The sequence below is a fragment of the Protopterus annectens genome, chromosome 9.part0 (assembly GCF_019279795.1).
Source record: "Protopterus annectens isolate FY-2018-M chromosome 9.part0, PAN1.0, whole genome shotgun sequence".
Classification (NCBI taxonomy): domain Eukaryota; kingdom Metazoa; phylum Chordata; order Ceratodontiformes; family Protopteridae; genus Protopterus; species Protopterus annectens.
This window is the reverse complement of record NC_056743.1, coordinates 142,542,981-142,560,775: the sequence shown is the minus strand read 5'-3', so window position 1 is coordinate 142,560,775 and position 17,795 is coordinate 142,542,981. Positions and strand designations below refer to the sequence as shown.

At 36.7% G+C, this 17,795-nt stretch overlaps 1 protein-coding gene across 1 annotated transcript in view; it reads left to right on the top strand.

Moving 5' to 3' along the window:
- The window catches only part of LOC122810502 (SH3 and multiple ankyrin repeat domains protein 1-like), a 4,213,494-nt gene that overhangs the window by 4,160,411 nt on the left and 35,288 nt on the right, over nt 1–17,795 (top strand). The window contains exons 16-17 of the mRNA XM_044082083.1: nt 3,714–3,796; nt 5,253–5,377. Of these exons, the coding sequence (XP_043938018.1) occupies nt 3,714–3,796; nt 5,253–5,377 (208 nt within the window). The remainder of the gene's footprint in view (nt 1–3,713; nt 3,797–5,252; nt 5,378–17,795) is intronic.

Sequence of the window (17,795 nt, the reverse complement as noted above, 5' to 3'; positions counted from 1 at the left end):
TTGATTTTTCCTTGGATTGGATAGGATTCAGGTGGTCATGACTTTGGCCAGCTGGGTGATAAACATTTTGTAGAGACCAAGTTGTGAAACAGCTTCTAAAGTTGATGGCTGTTATGATCCTTATGTATGCATGCTTGAGGATGCAGGAGATGTGATGGACCATGAAGCATCAGTAGCTTTAGGACTAGTATGTGTTCACTGTCTTTATAGTTATAGGGGACCTTTACCACTGAGTCCTGATGTGTTGAAAAGTCCTTATTGATGACCTTATATAACTTCCTTTTCTGCAAATAAATTCATGCAAATTATGATAATTTCCATTTCATCTGCAGAATGAAGAGTTCCCCTTTGTTGTATGGTGTAAGCAATGTGGTGGTCTGGAGTTGCGGAGTCCATATCAACCAGTTTGTGATGAGGGCAGTATTCTCAGCCCTAAAAGCTTTGGAGAAGAAGCTGCTTCTGGCACTTCTTTGTATTCAGTCAATCAGTTAGTTGGTTATCTGGTATTCAAGCAAATAAAGGAGTACAAGATCATTGCCTATTTGTAAGGCCATAGATATAAGATCATAGGAGATTACTAGCTATCAACCTGGAGGTCATTTTAAGCTTAGCCATTTCATCTCAGTGTAATGCCATAGAAATGCTGGACAATACACAGGATTACATTTAGTGATGACAGCCCATGTCCAGGAGGGTTGTGGAGTCTATACCCGGTAAGAATTTATGGTGCCTAACCCACTCATCCAGATTCCTGTTAAACAGTGTCATAGATGTGCTCTGTTTCACATGAATTGGTAGCCTGTTCCAAAGATGCAGCATTTGCTGGGAGAAAAATCTGGCCTTCCAGCATGCCCTATTTAAGTTGCAGGCCATGTTTAGGTCCCTAGAATGGGTAGCCATTATCTTGTTTGATTTATAGATATGCAACAAGTTCATTAGGTTTGGGTCTTGGATTGCTGTGTAGGCCTGGCATAAGTCTCTCTTGAGAAGTCTATACTTTATGGAGTATAGTGACAGGGACTTTAGTTGATCTGCGTAAGGCACATGTTGGAGCCCTTTGATCTTCTTTGTTAGAAACCTCTGAGGTCTCTCTAATTGCTGCAGGTGCTTAGTATGGTACATGCCAAACAGGGAGTTGTACTCAATTATAAGCTGGATAAGTGCCTGGTATAGGGGGGTTATAACTTCTTTTGCTCTCAAGACTATGCCTTTACTAATCAAGTGTGCTACATAGCAGTGGATATTAGCAGCACCAAAGATGTGGGCATCGGTAGTGCCATACCTAGCTCTTCCTTTGCCTGGTGCCATTCCCTAATTTGGCACTCCTCAGCTCTCAACTGAGGATGGCAAAACTCAGAAGCCACCCAGTTCCTGTTTCTGTACCCTGTCCTTTTTCCTGAAGAGCAAAAAAAAAAAAAAGGTCTGCAATCTACCTGACTGAATGGCAAAACTCAGGAGCCAGCTATGTCCATTAACATGTTCCACTCCCTTGCTAAACAGAGGGGAAAAATCTGCTTTTAAAGTGTGACTGGCTAGTAACTAAAACTTCTACCACACACACACAGTGCTTAAGCACTTTATTACTGTTAAACAGCAGTATTGAAATTAATTTCCATATCTGCATTCAGAAATGCTGATACAGGGGGTTGGGAGGGTGGCCAGGTGGCCTAATGGTTAAGGTGTTTGCCTTACAAACAGAAGGTACAGGGTTTGAGTCTCACAAGGCATAATTGACTAGGCTTACAGTGGCTCACAAGGGCAGCTAACCTAGTACTAACCTATGAACCTATGAACTACTGGGACTGTGTACTAACAATTCATTGGCATATTGTGATCTTGCCCTTAACAACTTGCACCTGGAGCAGCTGCCCCCATTTTTACCACTGTAGTTATACTACTGTTCTGCAATATCTGTGTGCTAAATTCCCATGGAACACAATGAGCTGGTGTATACTCGTTCGGATTTATGTAGTCTTCTCCCAAGGATTCAGAGAATATATTTGGACAAGGTCTTCTCGCATTTCTGCTTGCTGGCATGGGAGATTTCTGTCCACATTCTCTGCATTCCTAGTGATTCCACACCTTGTACCGAAGTTTAGGAAAAAAAAGACTAACATTATTTTCCCCGATAGCAATGAAAAGCATGCATTTAGGTTTTACCATCCCGGACAATGTAGGAAATTGTCCTGGTATAAGCAAAGGATTCCCCCTCACCTCCTCTTGGCATGGATTCCCATCCCGCTAGAATGTTGCTAAACATCTGCTTAACACTCAGTGATGCTTAATTGGTACAAAAAGCTATTACAGTGAAATAAGGTTCTAGAACACATCATTGTCAGTGGTCCATATAAGTAGTCACAAAGTAAAGGAGTAAGTGCAGGGATAAACTGACCATTCCTTTATTAATGCTGACACAATGTGTAAAATCATCAGCTGTGTTAGGAGAAAATAATTTGCAAATGATCTGTTAATGCATTTAGATAAGAAGGGAGAGATCAGGGTGAACTTTAAAAGGTGCCTAAACTTGTGCAAACCAATGCCCTGATATCCTGTCTGCAGCACACCCTTAAATGTAGTGTGGTATTCTTTTAACAGTACTGGTTTGTTTAAATGAGATGATATTTTAGCTGTGCTGACCTTGGAAGTGCCTCAAAAGGGCAACTTCTATGTCGTTAAGTTAAACGTTGTGCACACTAGTATATTGCTTTTCTCTGGTTGCTTTTATTCTACAGTCAGCATTGTATCACACTTTTTCATATGTTTCATATGTTACAACCCTTAAATGCACATTAATATATTTGTTTTATGAACTATATACTACACATGAATGCTGTTGCACTTATAGTTTGACATCATACTATTGTTTTGAGCAAGTGGACATGTCTTGCATTGACAAGTGTTTAAGTGTACTTAAAGTAACATTATTTATGCAATGTTTTTCATTATTTTTTTCTTCAGTATAAGTGGGTTATGTCCTAAACAGTTATGAATAACCTTGGTAAAGTTTATTTGTATTGCTAGTGTCTAGTTACTGTTTCAGTCATAGGGATCGTAGATGCTGTGGGAATTTGTGCTCTGACGCCAAGCCAGCTGCACGTTGTTAGCAGTGTAGGTTGTCAGATGGTCATGTGGGTACCTTGCAGCATGCAACAATCGGTAGGACTGGGAAAAAAAGTTTAGATGCAAGATGCAGCCTTCTGGCCATATTCCTGCCTTCAGCTGTTACACGAAAGGAAAATATTATGCAATCAAAACCAAAAAAGCTGCCTCACTATTCTTCGGGTTGGTTTAATTTTGGCATCACTTGAGGATACATCTGGTACATGCACACTTGAGGAGTTCATTAATGATAATATCATTCTGTTCACTTGCTTGCTTGCTTTCCTTGCAGTCACAGCTAGCCTTCAGATTACATGATCACACGTTCATTCAGTCATTCACACATAAAACAAACCATCACGCATGCTTCCCTCTCTGCCTCTCTCTCCTTATTTTCCATTCAAGCTGCATCATGTCATGCTGTCAGCTAGGCTTTATCGTTGCCTTTTCTCTTCCTTTTTTGTTTGCTGCTGTTTTTTCTTTTTGTATTTGGACATCACAAGCTCATTTGATTAATTGACTGTAATAATGAACCTGCACAGTGGAGGAGCAGCTCATAAAATGATGATGAAAGGATGTAATAATGGTCGCTATCCTCGGCATTCTCTCTACAGTGACTGCATTATTGAAGAAAAGATGGTAGTCCTGCAGAAAAAAGACAACGAGGGATTTGGATTTGTACTCCGAGGGGCCAAAGGTATGTATATTTTGCCTTTGTGTGTGTAGAGACATAGAGTGAGTGAGTGAGTGTGTGTGTGTTTGTGTGTGTGTACTGTGTGTGTGTGTCTGTCTGTATGTGTCACTGTGTAAGCATGTAAGGGAGCCCATGTGCCTCTATGCGGAATTTCCTCTGCTGCAAGCATTAGCAGGAATTACATCGGCTGTAGCCTAATGCTTCATATTGCTTTTCAAGTGATATTTATTCCTGAGGAATATAAGTTCATGCTACTGTTTTCTTTAATACACCAATTCAGATTAATGTTAAATTAGACTTTGCATTGATAATGGAGAGGAACTTATTTTACATTGCCTGCTTTAATTTTAAATGTACTTAGTGCCTTAAGATCTGTTCAGATACATGTAGCCTGCAGTTTGCTTCTGACATTAATTTTTCTATCTGCAGTATGTGTTGGTATGCAGATCAGACTGTTGGAAATTTAAATAACTCTGTCATTATTTCAGAGGGGGTGTATAAACCTGTCTATACCTGCATGATTGTGATATACAGTGGCCTGAATCAATCTGCTACTCCTAAAAGCAGGATTTCTTTAAAATGTATCCTGTGTAGTAGGATGTAGTCTTCATCTGCATTTTGTGTTCTTAATAAAACACTGTGACATACCACTTTCTACACTCTGCAACCGTAATATTAAGTACAAAACTGATCATACTTTGATATCTCATCCGAACAGCTCCAACAGCCTCCTGACTTTCATTCTGGCAATATGTGAATATATTATGCAAATGTACTTATGTAGAGTTCATCTTATGACATATAGATATGTATGTATGTGTGTCTATATATATATATATATATATATATATATATATATATATATATATGTATACACACACACACATATATATATATATATATATATATACACACACACACACACATATATATATATATATATATATATATATATATATATATACACACACACACACACACACACATTTATATCACATGCACACACATTCATAATCATTGCATTCATTAAAATTATGTATAAAATGCAAGAAATTGTAAACCTTAGAAATATTTTCCTTTACATTATATGTAGTAGTATTCTAACTATGTACATATAGTACATATTTTAAATTTGGAACCAAAACTTGCATGTACTTGAGTGGGACTCGTACTTCTTAGTTTAAGACTCTCATTAAGGTGTATAGATGTGGTCATCATTTATTTGCGATGTAGGGGAAAATAAAGCATTGAATTTTGCACATTCTTCAGAGTTATAGAAATGTAAACTTGGTAGTGATGATAAATTAGTTACAGACATGTGTCCTGCAACAACGTCATCATCTCTGAATCACTTGTTTCTCTGATATGTGGGGGAGGGGGCATTCACCTCACTGTCATGGCAATGTGTAACAAACACCAGGTGCAGCTTTAACTATTGTGTTGTTTGATGTTTTAAAAGCGGATACCCCCATTGAGGAATTTACCCCGACTCCTGCTTTTCCTGCCTTACAATATCTGGAATCGGTAGATGAGGGAGGCGTAGCATGGCAAGCCGGGCTGCGGACTGGAGATTTCCTGATTGAGGTAAGCCACCTGGATATATAAACCAACCATTATCTTCTGGAAAATGTAGGGGAACTAACAGACCTGAAACAGGAAAGCACGTATATGAGTATTCTATTTTTCTGTGGTGTTCCATCACATTATGCTAATCAGAAGAGGCTTAATTTTCATAATGTCCTGCATGAATTGACACATTTTTTATTTGTTGTAAAATTGTTGGGCTTTGGATTGTGCCTTTTAAGGGCAAGCACGCCTTGATACGCATGAGATGTGTGCATGTATTTCACAGCTACATTTGCACTTAGCATAAGTCATTGACTGAAACAGGAAGATATAATTCTGCAGAGTTAATTTTGTTTATTGTCTAGGTTACTTTGCCCTGTGTGGATATGGTTTGCAACCTGTTTCTTTAAATTGTTAAAATCTGTTGTAACAAGAAAAAAAATATTACAACACAAACTCTGGTCTAAAATTTAAAGTCTCGTTCTGACTCCATTTACAATTATATAAGTTTTGTCAGAGTGGATTCTGCATATTTATAGTTAGTGGCACTCCTAATTGTTTTGTGTACTCTTTATGTTTCGAGTAATATTACACTTAAATTTAGTTTCAGAGAGCATATAGAAAATAAGCTGTTGACCTGAAGTATTTTTGAAATAGTTTGTTCTGCTTTTAATTTCAGTCAGAGGAATATTATAGATGGAATGAAACTAGTATGTTGTGTTTGCCAGCAATGGAGGAAGCATTCTGACTAAAATATTTCAGTGTAGTTAAATTCTGAGGCAATATCTGTCTTTTCTGTCTAAGAAGTGAATTGTGGCTATTATGTTACCTGACCCATTCAGTTTTATACTTGCATCTTAAAGAACACCATGTTTGTCCAGAAGATAAGGCAATGTTAAATTGTTTCAGTTTTGTAGAAGACAATCAACCTTAAATCATAGATTGTATTGATGTAGCTCTTGCAGTGTGGAGTTCTGTTCAGCTGTCATTTAAAAGATGTTTTTCTTTTACAGAACATAGACACACAGTGACATTTGTCAAGTATGCTTTAAGAAACAGAATAAAGTTTATTAATGACTGTTTTCTAACACGCTTGATGAAGATATTTATATGTCTGGTCAAGACTCCATGCTCAGAATGCCATTGACAAAATGCCAGGCAGAAATTGATTACCAAAGATTAAGCTGTTTTTTTTTTTTTTTTTAAAGCAGTCTTGTAGATGCGGTACAAAGAGTAGAAATGCTCCCTTTGCAGTTGATATAAAATATGCACTATAAAGATTTTAGAAAAAGTGAGAATCTTTTCTTAGTAGCACATACAGTTGCCTGGCTGTAGGACAGAACTTAAGGGCCTTGTTTCTTTAGAATTTTTGACACTGTAGCAGATGTACCTGCTGAAATGAGTACACTTATATAGCATAAAATAAGCAGCAAGTTAAAAAAATGTAGAATTCTCTCTCTCTCTCTAGTATTGTCACTAGTGGGATGTCTCCAATTTTATTCCATAAGATTCAGTGGTTTGTGTGTGCAAGCAAATTGTCACACTCAGGGTCCTCTTTCAAATTAAGTGTTTTGTAAGGTCTGCTCAGTGAACCTTTTGATAGCTGTGACACAGATGAATTTTTGTTGTCATTCAATAGCTTACCCCAGGTGTCACATGTATTAAGTTATTCATACTTGAGAAATTTAGATATTAACAGAAACAGAAGAAAGCTGGTGGACCTTGACAAATAGCTGTGTTTAGGGATACTTAGAAAAAAGTTGCAACTCATCTGAGATTTGTTCCTTTGATGCATGATTTAGAAGAGCAAATGATTTCATAGTTTTCTTTTAGCTTAACCTTTACCCCAGAAGCGTTCACACGGCACAACAGTTTGCCTTGCATTATGATGTCAGGTACGTAATTGCTCAGCTTATGTGGTGCTAATTTTGATGAAGGGTTTGTAGCAGAATGGTTTGCAACACCAGTTTGTATCACTGTGTGGAATTCCACAGAGCATGCTGATGACTGCTTTCCTGAATTCTTGCTGAGACATTATTTACCTCTCCGAAGTGTGCATATCTAAGCATTTGTGACTATTGTGTGTTTAAGACATTGATTTATAAGATGTTGCCATCTAAAGTGCAAGATTTTGTTGAAAGCATGCTATGTTTATTGTTAAGAAAATTGCAGTTCCGGCATGTTAATTCTTTAGACTGTGGAAGAGTTTAAAAAGGTTACTTGTTAGTATTGTCAGAAAATCCAATGTGTTTCACCTTCAGAATTGCTGTGATATTAGTTAGTAATGTGGTTCCGGAATTCTCTACTGCAGAACACCGTTGTGTTGCCTATAGAGTCTGTATGCATAGCAAAGCCACTGGTGCACTCATTTGCGAAGTCCTCTATTACAGCATGATAGAAAAAGCAATCCATGGGTGCACTGTCGAAAACAGAATGGTCTGAGCTTTTAGTAATGCGAGGAGTTCCAGTCCATGTGTGTGCTGTTGAAAACACAGCTGTCTGAGCTGGCAGTATCACCAGCAGGAAAGTAACCTTTATCAAGACAACGGACTACGAACTATTAATTTAAGTGACCAGCTAAGTCTGAAGTCACGATCATATTCACTTGCTTGCTGAAACATTTCTTTTAATCTACATTTGTTCCTACACTGCTGAAGCAGTTCTTGATTCTCAATTTATTTTGTTTTCACTGTTATGCATGTTTCAGATTTTATGCAATTAAAATAAATATATATGCTATACAATCTGAACTGCTAATTTCTGTTATGGTAAAGGATGAATAGGAAAGATAATCTGCAAATTACAGTATCTGCACATTTTAGACAAGAGCCTTGAACTCTTGTTACTTTTTAAGGCAGATCTACCTTGTTGAAAATGACTGCCTCTCTGTCTGTAAAGATTTTAGAGAATATTCATTCAGTTTTTAAGCGTTATATTGAAACTTTCTTTGAAAAGTCTCCATCACATACTTTCTGTGATGGCTTCAGGTGTCACCTTTTCTCTGTCTCTCGCTCCCCTTTATATCCAGGCCTCATGTTTAGTTTGCTCTCATCACTTCCATCTTAGCAATGGTAGTCTCTTTGTTATGCTGGGCATCCCCCACTAAGTGAAGGAAAGTTGATGAAATGAGTGCTGTTCTGTTTGCTGTCACAACATACAGTTCCCTTTTCAGATGTATTTCTTATAGTCAGATGCAGCTGCATGGTCTGTCACCATAATTTAATCTGTTAGTGCACCTCTTATAAATCTATCCTTTCCCAGGTTTCCCACATGCAGTCAATAATGCCATAAGGGTCACCCTCTTATCACAGTATTGCCCTGCTTCTGTTTATCGCTCTCTCTCTTCCCTTTATAAACCAAGTAACCTCTTTGGTGATGCCTGTTCAAAGTAGGCCCAGGAGTAACAGACATTGTACCTGCTAATGTTCCTTTAGGCTGTAATTGTCTAATAAAGACTAGCACTGGACATGTGCAAATGAAGTAATTAATACTATTGGAAGCACTCTGATGTAATTGATACTATTAGAAGTAATGTGATGTAACTAATACTATTGGAAGCACTGTGATGTAATTGATACTATTGGAAGTACTGTGATGTAACTAATACTATTGGAAGCACTCTGATGTAATTGATACTATTGGAAGTACTGTGATGTAACTAATACTATTGGAAGCACTCTGATGTAATTGATACTATTGGAAGTATTGTGATGTAACTTATACTACCGGAAGCACTTTTAACATTAATGAAATGTAGTTTAATGTGAAGATTGGGAAGTTATTCATGGTCTTCCTTTACTAAAAAAGGAAGGACCTTATCCTTTGTCTCTCTCATGTGAACATAAATTTAACATTGGAGGTTGTGATTCGTCTACATCTCCAAATGTGCCATGAAGAAAATGTTTACTTAAATGTCTTAAACTTGCTACGGTCAGTGCCAGCATCTGGTCATTGAATAGCCCGGGCTTATCTTGCTATAGGAACCTTAACAGTAAAGGTCTTTGCAGCATGCTAAGCCTTTCAGAGTTATAAGACTTTACTTTTTAAGACAGGCAACATTACTACAAAATGAAGAGAAATAAAAACATTTATTTAATAATAGCAGTAATTAAACTGACTTTTCACCAAGTCACTTAGAGAACCAAGTGTCAGCAATTGCATAAGCAACTGATTGAGAGGATCTCTGTTTGGCTTGATGAAATTGACTAATAGACTTTTGGGTGTCCGACATTTGTTTATTTACAATATGGTTCAACAAAAGTGATGGCTTCCCTCCGGACTTTGTACTTACAGAAGTGGATGGATAGTGTATATGTGCTGGCAAAATATGCAGTAGGCTAATCGTGCGAGTCTCAGACATGGTGATGAATGATCAGCACCTATATGAAGTGATGAGAAAGAAGAATAGGTAAGTGAGACAGTGCTAGTTTAGTGCAATGAGAATAACCTTGTACTATTGCTATATTGCAATGAATTATTACAGACTTTCATTTCTCTAGGATTGTGTACTGTAGTATAATTCTGTCATTTATCAAATTCTTACAATTTTCAGATCAGTTGTTTAGGTTTCAAATATATTGATTTTTTTATCTGTAATGTTTGATTCTCAGCTGGGGTACCTTCTGTGCAGAGACTGCATGTACTTTTGTGTATGTATGGATTTCCTCCAGGTGATGCAGTTTCCTTACACATTCCAAAGATGTACAGGAGATGGACAGGGAACCCATACTTGTCCCTAGGTGTGAGAGCATGTATGCTAGATACTTGAGAAAGATCTTTCAAACTATTTCCACATCCTTCTTTTCCTTGTAGAGAAAGAGTAAGATTTGCAAAGTCCTGATTACTAGATCAATAATGCAGCCTTTCCTAACAGTCATGTGATGGAGTGCTAGAGCATGTATTGTACGTCAGCAGCATTAGAATAATTTGACATGATAGGATATGTGATTTTTATTCTAAAGGGTTCCTGTTCTTCTGCTCCATAGCCCATATTTCAGCACACTATGACCTACAGTGTTTCTTATGTACAGAAAATGGCCTGTTCTTACATCTAGGATAAGCGTTATATTTATCTTTCCTCCTTTATCAAGAATGATGCTTTGATGCATCACTATGCATAACATGTTACTTTATACAGTCCTCCTCAACCCCTAGTAGTGGCAGATATGCACCAAAGGAATAGGAGAGTAATACACATTGAATGTTTCCAAATAGGGATGGTATAACTGAATCTTTAAATTATAGCCCCATGAATTAATGTTCAGTCTGGACTTTGGATGATTGCCTTTCTAAAGTTTGTATATTATTCTTCTGTCTGCATGTATTTCCTCTGAATGCCCTGGTTTCCACTTCAATTCCTGCTGGTTGATTGGCTACAATAAATAGCCTATATATAGACTATTATGTAATATTAAAAACAAAGAGTAAAGTAGCTTGGAACTAGAAAATAGGTTAGCACGTTTGTCATTTTTTTACACTTACTAATTCTTCAGACAAAATACATTTTTTGCAAAGGAATGCCTTAAATAAACCAATATATCCTTCACAAGTCCACCTCTCTCTGTCATCAATTTCTCAATTAACATGTATTCCTTATTAAAGCTCATGTAAAATTATTTAAATATTAGGTCAATAATATAAATCACAAGAAAATTATATAAGGATAAAATAAATATAAAACACAAAATTATAATCACAAATAAATTTTAACATTTAACTCGGGCTTAATACTAATGCACCCATTTAAACCTCATAGTGTATCAGCTTCCAAGTTTCAGTTTCCCCATATAATTTCTTTTGATGCAGTGTGAAAGTTTGAAGTCACCACCCCATCAGCATTTTTCTCTACTTTAGCTAACACAAGAAATGAAAACTTTTTAAAACAGTTTATCTATAAAGTGTGGATAAACAAAACATTTTAGACATATCTTGTTCGTAAATTATAGTAATGTTCTTGGATTCTCAGTTTCAGTCTTTGATCTTTCCAGTGTAAAAAGCATCATATGATGTGTGAAAGGCCACATACACTACATAACTGGGCATGCATGTCTTATGGTACTTTCATCCATATATCCTCTTTCTGATTTTGCATCTAAGTAATGTGAACTGTGACCACATATCTGTAAGCATTTCAACAGTCGTTCATAAGTCATTTTTGATTTATTATTATTAGGGATATTGTTTCCATAATCCTTACCACCTTCTAACATACTTTTTTTTAAAAAAATTGAAGCCTTTCTTATTAAAGAACACAGTTACATGATTCAACAAATCTGCAACTTGATAAATTCCTTGCAAGATGTTCCTGATGTCCAGTATTAACAATTAAATGTAAATCCATTCTACCAGCACTGGATGAAGTGTCAGCTGTGAATTTTGTTTAAAACACATTCCTTCCCTCAGGAATATGTTAACACTTATCTGTGCTATCTATCCTAACTTATTTATTGGTTTGTTAATTGAGTTGGAGGACTGACTTATGTGGATTGTTTTAGTCTGAGCCAGAAGTGCTGTCTTAAGTGTCCTGTTTAGAGTCATGCAGTATGTAAATGGAGGATGAGGGAATCGAACCAGAATGACATGAAATGATTCACCAGCAGTTCATACTCTTAATCTTCTGTGCATAACTGCCAGATGTTTTCCAAAACTGCTTGAACTTGTTGGTATTTATAACACTTCTATAAAAACATATGAACTTGCTCACCCTTCATGTGTTTAAATGGTAACCATTTGAAATGCTGGGACCTACCAGAGCATGTCCCAAACCACACTGACTAAATTGCAGAACAAACAGATTTCCATGTACTAAGTCTGAGACTGCCATTTCCTGGAATATTCCCTTTTCTTTGAGGTATGGTGATCTTGGAGTTATAATAAGTTTGGGGGAGGGGCATGAAGATTAAAGGAAAGATGGAGATGTTCAAGATGCACTTTTCTTCTTCAGCAGTTTTGGTAATTTTTCTTTCACATGTTGGCACTCGGCATGTTGAGTATTGACATTTCAACAGAGAGCCATATAAACTTGTTTTCATCACTGGTTAACGTCGTCATCTTTACCAGTTTACTCTTGAACAACATTCAGCTTTAAGAGCTGCAGTGTGCACTAGAAAAGTGTTAAAAAAACAGTTACTCAGATACCTTTGTAAATTCATTGAGCTTTATTCTTTCTCTGGGAATATTAAAAAATTTGTGAAAAGTGCTGATAGACTTCATATAGTTTATAGACTTATTCATGTTGTCATGTTTGTCATACCACAGTGTAAAAAGATTGTCAATAAATCTAGAAAAGGAAATTATTTGGCCGGTGGTCTGTGACCCATAAGCAAACCTTTTCTTCCAGTAGGCCATAACTAGGCGGGCATAAAAATGGACCATTGTGGCCTCCATGGCCACTCCTGAAGCTAGTTCTAACATACTTGTAACCATTTCCAACAACAGCATGCGCGTTCCATTTCTCATCCAAGAGTAACAGTCTTAAAAATAGCAGATCATTTTTAAAGGGTTAGACTTGACATCATGTGCTACCAAAAACAGTCTACCCTTACACTGACCTCTCAAAAGATACCCAACAAAATCTAAGGTATCCTTGATGAATGATGGGGTATTTCTTAAAAGTGCATATAAAATGTTATGTATGACCAAGAGTAATGGCTCAGGGTTTTTCTGTTTAAGTGCAGAAAAGATAGGTTTGAATTCAAATTCTAATCCCCTTTTAAGGAAGCTTGGGATCCCCAAAAATGATGAGATAAAAAATATTCATTCATCCTCATACCATTATAGCACATGTGAGAAAAGGTTTTCAGGAGTAATCCTCTCTGGTGGTCCTCCCATATTAATAAACTGAATAACAAAGGAATATAATAAAAGTTGTAAAAAATCTCCATCTCTGTCTTAGGACCACACTGAGACATCCTAACAAGAAATGTAAGAGTGCTCTTGCAAAATGTAAAGCAGAGAATGAACTTAAGATCATTACAGAAACCCATGGAAACTGCAAGTCTGTCTTCAGTTATGTCAGGAGTGTATTGCCCAGCAATGCAGTGTGTTTGTCCATAATAACATCATGCATTCAGATCCAAGGAATAAAGCCAATATATTTACAAGCAAATTTAGTTCTAACTGCACCTCACCTACCCACTTCGTTATTTATGATTATTATAATTTATCTTTGTTTACCAGCAAAGTCTGACTGGGCAATACTCATTTGCAGAAGAGGCCTAGGGAGAAAAGCTCCATTTGTTTACATTGCATTATACTTTGTTCCAGTTAAACACAGAGTAGTAACATTTCTATTTACATTTATATACATGCAGTAGTTACATTTATACATTCTAAAATATTTACAGAGGTAGAAGTTACTGAAGAGAAAGCCCATGTGCAACTTAATAGATTGTACAGGCAGCAGTTAAGTATAAAAATAATTTTGTCACTCCAGTGAGAGTATTCTGTTTAAGTGAAGTATTTGGAGAGTATTGTATGGTGAGCACGATGTCTTAACCTGGTTATGAGAATGTATAGGATTAGACTGGTTAAAATGCTGTTTAAGCAGTGGTGTAAAACTACTGAGTTTGTCAAAGAGATTTATTGGTGTGGTGATACTATTCCAGAGATTCTACTGGGAGTAGAGCGAGTCTCCTGCAACATTATTTGACTTATTTGTGAGTAATAAAAATTTACTAGAATCTAGGTCCCTTGCTGAACAGGAGGTCAGTGATACGTTTGGTAGTGCAGGACATTTTTCTGGATGATGAATGGGTTTGTGTGCTGCTATTAGTTGTGAATATGTTGGGTATTTTTGCAGGTCAAGACAGTTTAATTGCTTTAAGCTATGTCAATGGTGGGTCCTATGAAGGAGATCGGTGGCATATTTTAGCTATTTTATTGTAGCAGGAGGCAAGTTTCTTTCTTTGAGCATTGTTTAAGTTTGTTAGGATAGGAGTAGCATATAAGAAAGTTGGAAGGAAAAAGGTGGTGGTTAGAGTTTTTCCTGCAGTATCTGTAAGGACTCCATTGATCCTATAAAGGGAGCTTAGTGTCTGGTGTGTAGATTTAATGTTGTGCAGTTTATGCTGGTCATATTTTAGATTGTCATCTATTACAACACCTATAAGTTTACTGTGAGTTACAGTTTCAATGACAGTATAATTTGCTGGCTTTATAGTAAAACATTGCTTTTGATTTTAGCAACTTTTTGAGGTAGAAAGCATTAATTTGGTTTTCTTGTAGGTTTGATTCTTTGAGCCAGGTTTCTACAGAGGAGAAATTTTTAGTTAATGTCTTGGGGCGTATTTATTGTTGAGGCTGCAAATATTAATGTTGAGTCATCTGCATAATGAACTAAACTAGCATGGTGCGTCGAGATGCAGAGGTTATTAATAAATATATTAAATAGGAGAGGACCCAAGATAGAGCCATGAGAGACACCTGTAGTAACTGATTTGAAAGGATGAGTAGGAATGTTGCCATTTAACGGCTTCTTACCTTCCAGATAGGTAACTAAGTAACCATGACAAGGAGTTGTGTGAAAGTCCTATTCAGGAGCGTTGAATGAGTAGTTGCTGCTGCGAGACCGCATCAAATACCGTTGACAAGGCCAAGAACATGGTGGACACAAGCAGACCATTCTTTCTATGTTGGTTTATTATATGGGTAAAATGTAGAAGAGCAGTCGTGGTACTGTGCTGGGGCCTACAGCCATATTGTGTTTCTGACGACAGGTTACTTGAGGTTAGGTATTGCATCAGTGGGTCTATATTAAATAGTCAAAGCTTCAAAATTTCGAACCTCATATGTTTGACAACATACGAGCAAAACTTGAATCTTTGAATATGTAATAAAAATGTAAAAAAAAAAAAAACACTTACCTTAATGCTCTGAGCAGGGAGCAAGCCCCCCTGCACCCCCACACCCCTACTTAAATATACCATCTCCGAGACCACACTTCAGTGCAGAAAAGAAAAATGTTGCCATTCTGTGCATACAGAGCCATTGCCTTTCACTTTCAAAATCCGATCATATGATGTCAACCATATGACATTCGAACTTTGAAATGTTTGATAATTTAATAGCGACCCACATCAGCTGCATATGGATGCATTTCTCTAATGTTTTTTGAGATGTGCGAGATGATCGCTGTCAATCTGTAGTTATTAAACTCTGTAGATGTGCCACTTTTGTGCAGTGGTATGATGTAGGATTTCTTCCAAAGAGATTGAGGTATCTTTCTGCTGTGGGACCTATTAATTAGTATGGACACAGGAAAGGCTATGATTTCTGTGGCCATTTTAGGTAGTCTGATGGTAGTTGGTCGACAGAAATGGGAGTAGTTCTTAGTTTAAGAAGCAACATCATTAGTAGTGAGGTGGGTACTAGACTAAAATTGAAGAGCTTTGGGTGGTTGTGGCTGGACAAAGGTAAAGAGAGAGGGGCTGATTACAGAGATAATCTTGATTGTATAAAGTAGGAATTAAACTCAGTGGGGATACAGTCTGTCATACTGTCTGTTTTGGAGAGGGAGGGGTGGTCTTGCTAGGGTGGAGTAGTTTATTTAGTGATGACCAAAAAAGGTTTGGGTTATTTTGATGTTTGTCTTGTAGGTTAGTATAGTATGTTTGCTTGTACTGTTTGACATGGAGTTTTGCAGGGTTTCAAATTTTTCCAGGCTATATCCCTTTTTATCATGAGTTTTTTTTTTTTGTTTGTTTCTTTTGTTAGCCATGGTGCTGTGTCAGACTTTACTCTAATTACGTTCTGTTGCAAAATTATTTAAGGTTTGTAAGAATCCGTTATCACAGTGATCCAAAAACTCCAAGGAAAGGGTGCCACAGAAACAAGAACCAGTAAAACCACAACAGGCACCCAAAGAGGCAGAAGGTAATAATAAAACATGAGCCTGTAGGTGTACGCAGCAGCAGATTTAATCACATAAACGCCACACAATACAAAGCGTTTTCGTCCACCAGACTTCTTCAGATGTAAAATGAATGATTGAGGGCTGTGCCTGCTTATATACCCCTCCCAATTTAATTAATAGTTAAAACAAGTGTTAATTGACACCAATTAAATCCTGTAACTAAAATATTCTTGACAACCTACTAACTTGCCACAAATACAGATGAAAGTAGATAAAAACATGCTCATTCTTTAAAAGAACTTTAAAATAAATATATAAATACTAAAGCCATCACAATGTGTTGGACAGATAAATAAACTTGAATCAAAAACCAACAAAAGGAACTTGCAAAACAATATATGTACTTATTTTATAGTTTTGCAGCTCTCATTTTTAAAGTAGGGGCAATGGATATGTATTCATTCAGCCCTGGGAATCTATTGGCTTCCAATAACAACTGCCAACATATTTCTCTCACCTCTGTCCTATTTTCCCACGGGTCCCCCTCACATCACATTGCACCTTCTCTAAAAAAAAGAAGCCCCATTTTGCTTGGGGACATGTCAGTGTATGTTTAAAGAAGGCATTTTTAATATCTTCGACTCTAATAGCATATAAATGCTCATAAATCCTCCTTTTGAGTTTACGAGTAGTTTTTCCAATGTAAAATGCACCACAGGTTTTACATAAGGCTAAATAAATCAAGCCTTCACTATTACAATTGGAAAAACTACTACTCTGAATCTGATAGTCTCTTGACAGGATGTGTACAACCGCACATGTGTAGGTTCCCAATTTCTTACATGAAACAATAGAACCATTATGCTCCAGCAAATCCTTGAGGTTCCTGCCGTTTTTATATCTGAATCCTAGGGTGCTGGTAAACAAAATGTCCAATCCGTTGTCACAGTGTTCTACAACAGAATCCAGTGGCATTGTTCTAAGTACATTCCAGTTATAGTGCTTTTGTGTTTCATTGAAAATATCTTTGATGGAATTGCATTTTGTATTTGATTATAGATATGTTTATCTAGGCTATGGCAAGATCTAATGGTATATTTTGGTATGTGGTCACATGATGTCTGAGAGGCAGCCTACTTTTGTCAGTTTGTATGGTTTGTTTGTAAGGATCACATCTAATGAATGTTTTCCTGGAATTTTATTGATTCTAGTGGGTGAAGTTATTCATTGTTTGAAGGTGTACAAGTTCATGGATTCAGTAGAGGTAGTGGAATTTGAGTTGCCAGTCTATATTTAAGTCTTCAAGTATTAATGTTTCATGATTAATTAGTTTGGGATATCCAATTAAGGATGTTTTCAGCAGTATCAGTGTTATTCTGTGATGGTATATAAATTGCTTTTAAAGATATAGTTTTCCTATTATTGATTTTTAGGAGTGTTGTTAGAAGTTAAGCATTGTTAAATTTGGGTATTTATCTTTTTTAATTTCTCCACATCTTATGGGTTTCTAATACCATGGTGGGAATGGACCTCATTCCTATGTCAAAGTGTAATTAAAGTACATGAAATTAGTATTGTTTCGGT